The following is a 5,826-nucleotide window of genomic DNA, read 5'->3' on the forward strand; positions in this document are numbered from 1 at the left end:
CACAACAGCAGGGGTCCTCAGGTTTTGTTCTGGTGGACTATAGTGGCTGCAGGTTGTGTTTTCCCCCAAAGTTTTATTTGAAGCCAATTATTGCTGAAAAGGACAACTACAACTGACCGATGTTTTTGGGTTTTACGGTATTTAACTTGCTTGTTAAGATTTCCAGCTAATAATTACTTCCACAATTTACCACGAACAGATTAGCCAGTTCCAGAACACCAGATTTCAATCATCTTACGCAATCCCGGATAAGATGATCCCTATTAACATGCCTTCACAGCAAAATTTACAAGCCCTTCGGAGTTCAGCACTCAACCATGGACTGCAAGTCTGAGAAACAGAGGGAACAACCTTCATACCAGCACAGCAAAGGGTACTGGTAGCAATTCCTGAAAATTATTGAAATATCACCCAAAACAACAGCAATACAACAGCAACTGCCAAGGAAAGGGAGATAATGTGGAGGAATATCACTGTCAGAGTGAATTCATAAAACAGTTAATCAGTGAACTCTGTGTAAACCTTTTTATGGTAAATTTTTACATTGTACAAAATGTACCTCATTGTTACTAATCTAAGTGAAACATTATATGCTCTCAAGTAAAGATTATATTCAATTTATGTAATTTTAACATTATCAAAAAGTATAAGGGCAATGCCATAAAATGTTCATTATGCAAACAGTTGTTCTAGTCATTAATGTGAGAGTTGTTAAACATTCTCCTGCCTGCACTGAACCCTGTTTTGTATGGTAACTAGCAGACCTGGCGCGCTTCGCTGCACGTTTAACCGACCAGTTTTGGCAGCGGATCGTGGTTTTTCCAATCTAGACATCCTGTCTTTTTCAGATTCTTTTAACCGCCTGGTTTCGGCAGCCAATCGTCCTTTTCCCAATCTAGAAATCCTGTCTTCTTTAGATTCGTTTAACCGCCTGATTTGGGAAGCAAATCGTTTTTTTTCAAACGTAGAAGTCGTTTCTTGTTGAGATTCGTTTAATCGCCTGGTTTTGGCAGCCAAGCGCTTTTTTTCCAACCTAGAAGACCTCTCTTGAGATCCGTTTAATGGCCTCGTTGATTGCATGTCTTCCAAGGTAGTTTCAATACTTGCACGGAGTCTTCTCCCCTTTTATGAGTGACTGTGTGAGTACCGCGTGTACTAAACAGTAAATTAGTAAAGGAGAAAGGACTAAACACTAAGGAAAAAGAACGCAAGACCGCGTCAGCTCGGAGCGAAATGAAGTGAATGAAATGACGTGAATGGGAAGGGAGTTGATCACGTAACTCCCCCACCCCACTTAACTCTCAATCCCTCCACAAACGCACAAACACAGTCTCTCAGATCCCAACTCTCCTTTATATATATATATAGATTACACAGTAAGAGAAAGCAAAGATTAATTACTGTTATATACAAATCTGAAACAGAGACTCACAGTGCCCACTCTTTCAATGGTTACCCTATTCAAATATGAGACCCTGGATATTTGACCAAGATTAGCACAGTAATTATGTGCGTAACATCTCATATTATTTGAGGAATGGATAAGAGGACACACTTGTATTTGTACTGAGCATCATTCTCTTTAATAAAACCCTTGTGTGCGTCCAGTTGTCCGTGTGTGTGTGTCTTCTGGTGAAGTGCGCATGCGCAGAGACGCACCGTGCACCGCCTATTCGCATGACACCGTGGATTCAAACACACTGGAAGCTGGGCACACAATGAATGGCGTAGCCTCGGTCGCGCATGATAAACAACACAGTGAATGGCATAGCCTCGGTCGTGCATGCTAAGCAAATAAAAGGTGGAAGCCGCGCACATTAAATCCGTTGCTAGGGAGACACCACACATAGTGTCCCGCGCATTGGCTGGGGAGAGTGCTGATTGGGTACTCGCGGCATCGCACATAGAATCCATTACTGGAGAGAGGCCACATATAGTGCCCCGCGCATTTTTACTAACTATCTACTAACAACATGCCACCCAAAAAAAAGGACACGTCAAGTGGGACAAAAGACACTGACACTCAAACCCTTTTTAAGCAACATCTCCTGGAATAACGGTCATCTCAACAAGTAAACATTAACAAAAGAAAGGCTGAAAGACAAAGAAAAATACGAGCACATAGATCGATTGAAGACAAAGAAAATGAGCGTCATAAAAACGCTACAAGAGAAAGACTCAGAAGAGCAAATAGATCAATAGAAGAACAGGAAAATGAGCGTAAAAAAAATTATCAAAGAGAAAGACAAAGACGAGCAAATAGATCTTTTGAAGATCAAGAAAATGAGCGTCAGAAAAATGCCAAAACACACAGAGCTAAGAGAGCAAGTCTTTCTGCTGATGAACGAAAATTAATGCGTCAGCAACAAGCTAAAATAAAGAGAGGCAGGATTAGAGATCTTCAAACAGACATGACACATCAATCAACAGCCACAGACGACAGGATAAATGACATAAGACAAACACAAAATCGTAACACAGATGCCGAAAGACAAAAAGCTAGGAGAGCAAGTCTTACTCCAGAAGAAAGACAATTACAACGTCTGCGACATGCACAATTACAGAGACTGGCCCGGAGTGAGTTGAAACAAAAGAATAAAGAGCCACAATAGAAAGAATGCAACTTATAAATGATATGGTGAATATTAATGAGGGTAACATCATACCCCACACATGTGGAGATTTAAATCACATATGCAACTTTTGTCAAGCAAAACATTTTGAAGCAGAAAGACCATCTGATCAAAAATGTAGTGTTGCTCAAAAGGAAAAGTATATCTTCAACCAATTCGAACAAATAATTTCATACAACAGCTCATGACAGGTCAGCATCATTACAGCAAAAATTTCATGGATAATATAAGGTCAATAAATAGTGCTCTAGCATTTGCATCTATGGGAGCTATTTCACCGCCTCCTGGCTATGGGCCATACTGTTTCCGAATCCACGGTTTAATTTGTCACAGAGCAGGAACACTACATCCTCAACAGGGCGAAAACAGACAGTTTGCACAATTATACATTTTAGATCCCTCTGAAGCTGCAGAGCAAAGAATGCAAATTTCTGCCAACTCAGGAATAAATTCAGAGCTTATGCAAATATTAAGCACATTTATGGCGCAATTCAATCATTTTGCAGAGGCCTGCAAAATGTTGTACCAAGTTGAAAAAGAATATGAGGAGGAAGCCACCAAAAAATGTTATTAAGGAATTGTCCATGACAATAGTACAAGATTGCAAAAATGACCAACTGGCACTATAACGCACCTAAATATAATGAGAACAACACAAAGAATTAGTGTCCTTGATCCTAATTTGGAACCCATGGTTTACCCATTGTTATTCCCCTATGGGGATCAAAGCTGGGGAATTGACATACCTTTGGAAAACAGCCCACAAGCTTTATTAACTTTAGCAAACCAGTCACGCAATCCTAGAGTTAGAGTCACTGAAATGCAATACTACGGTTACCGTCTTTCCATCAGAGAGGATTTTAACCCCTTCTTAAATGCTGGCCGCCTTACACAGCAATATATAGTTGATGCATATATAAAAACAGAAGCCAACAGACTCAATTATATACGTCAAAATCAGCCTAAATTGCGCGTTGAAAAATACTCAGGATTAATGGATCATTTACTTAATGAAGCCAATGAAGCAGGCCTGAGTCCTGGAAAAATATATATTTTGCCTTCAGTATTTCACCTAAAACTGGAAGCTCTGATCGATGATATCTGTAAAAAACATATTTTTGGATTCCTAAAAGCAATAGTCTACGTGATAGAATTTCAAAAGAGAGGTTTACCACATGCTCACATACTTCTCATTTTTAAAGAAAGCTGTAAACCAAAAAATGAAGAACTGATAGATAAAATTGTCTCTGCTGAAATCCCTGATATAGAAATCACTCCTCGTTTACATGCAATTGTAACAAAACATATGATTCATAGACCATGTGGAGCACTCAATCCTAATTCTTCATGCATGACAAATGACAAATGCTCTAAGGATTTTCTGAAGGAATTCCAAATAAAAACTATTGCTAACAACAATGGCTATCCAAAGTACAAGAGAAGAAATACAGGCCAAAGTATAATTCTTAACGGAAAGAAAATTGATAACGGTTGGGTTGTACCATTTAATCCTTGTCTCGCCTTGAAGTACAATTGCCACATTAATGTTGAAGTTTGCGCATCAGTGAAAAGCGTTAAATACCTTTTTAAATATGTGTACAAAGGTCATGATTGTGCTAATGTTGTCATTCAAGAACAAGGTACTTTGAATCACAATGAAATTAAGAACTTTATTAATTCAAGGTATGTCAGCGCTCCAGAAGCAGCATGGCGCTTGAATGGGTTTGAAATGCATTATCAATCACATACCATCCATAGATTACCTGTGCATCTGCCTGAAGAACAATCAGTGTTTTTCAACCCAAATGACATTAACACAGCGGTACAGAGAGCTTCAAACCATGATACTCAAATGACAGTTTGGTTCAAATTAAATCAACAAAAACATGAAGCAAAGACCATATTATATTCTGACATTCCTTTGCACTATGTGGTTGACTCTGAAAATTGTACTTGGAAATTATGTCAACGTGGTGCAGAAAAAGTTATTGGACGAATGTATTCTGTCAATTTTACATCAGATACAGAGCGCTACTGTCTGCGTCTACTATTGCTACATGTTCCGGGTGCAGTATCCTTTGAAGATCTGAGGACAGTACATGGAAATGTCTATCCCACTTTCCGAGAGGCCGCAAAAGCTAAAGGACTTATTAACGATGATGAAGTGTGGGACAACACTGTAGAAGATGCTGTCCAATTCACAATACCTAAACAACTTAGGGGATTATTTGCATATATCTGCGTTTTTGCATCATTACAAAATATGACTGATCTTTTCCTGAAATATGAGCAATACCTCATTGAGGATTTAGTTCACAAACATAAACAACACAATGATGATTGCACAATATGTCGTAACATCGCACTTAAAGAAATATCTAACATTCTGGTACTACATGGCAAAACCTGTGAAGATTTTGGATTTCCTTCCACAATGCCAAATACTGATCTACTTTGGAATACGTATGACAAGGAATTTCAAAAACACACATCTGAAGAAATGGAGAAAACATTAAACAGACAACAAAAAAAGAAAGACAAGAAAAAATATTGTCTGCAACCAAAAATGACAACCTTTGCCAGCGTTGTTTTTTCTTAGATGGTCCAGGAGGAAGTGGTAAAACCTATCTTTACAAAACCCTTCTCAGCACAGTTCATGGACAAGGTAACATTGCACTCCCTGTAGCCTCCACAGGTATAGCAGCCAATCTTCTTGAGGGTGGAAGAACATACCACTCTCAGTTCAAATTACCTGTTCCGATACTTGACAACTCAAAATCAAATATGCGCCTCAATTCTGCTGATGCTGAAAATTTGAGCTCATCTACAGTACTCATTTGGGATGAGTGTACTATGGCCCCCTCTACAGCTCTTGCAGTGGTCGACAAACTGCTGAAACAAATAAAGGATAACCACAAACCCTTTGGAGGAAAAGTTTTCTTACTTGATGGAGATTTTCGGCAAACACTTCCAGTGGTTCCTCATGGTGACGGGACAAAAATTGTCGAAGTATGTATAAAGTATAATAAACTGTGGCAATACTTAACCTTACAAACAATATCCGTTCAGTTGACACTGAATTAATCAACTGGTTGATCCAAGTTGGCAATGGTGATACACCACACATTGATGGTTTGCCTGAAGACATAATTGAAATCCTTTCAAAAATTTTATGCACAGGAGATATCATCAA

The 5,826-nt window shown here is 38.8% G+C and overlaps 1 protein-coding gene across 1 annotated transcript; it reads left to right on the top strand.

Annotated features, from left to right (window-relative positions):
- Window positions 1-3,324: 3,324 nt before the first annotated feature.
- On the top strand, window positions 3,325-5,232 carry LOC120526605. The gene has a single exon (XM_039749767.1). It carries the CDS (start codon window positions 3,325-3,327, stop codon window positions 5,230-5,232), a length of 1,908 nt encoding a protein of 635 aa, XP_039605701.1.
- Window positions 5,233-5,826: the final 594 nt, after the last annotated feature.

Source organism: Polypterus senegalus, chromosome 3, assembly GCF_016835505.1.
Source record: "Polypterus senegalus isolate Bchr_013 chromosome 3, ASM1683550v1, whole genome shotgun sequence".
Lineage (NCBI taxonomy): Eukaryota > Metazoa > Chordata > Cladistia > Polypteriformes > Polypteridae > Polypterus > Polypterus senegalus.

Excerpts from the sequence above, each read along its gene's own strand:
- LOC120526605 (XM_039749767.1), top strand. The coding sequence starts at position 3,325 with ATGGTTTACCCATTGTTATTCCCCTATGGGGATCAAAGCTGGGGAATT.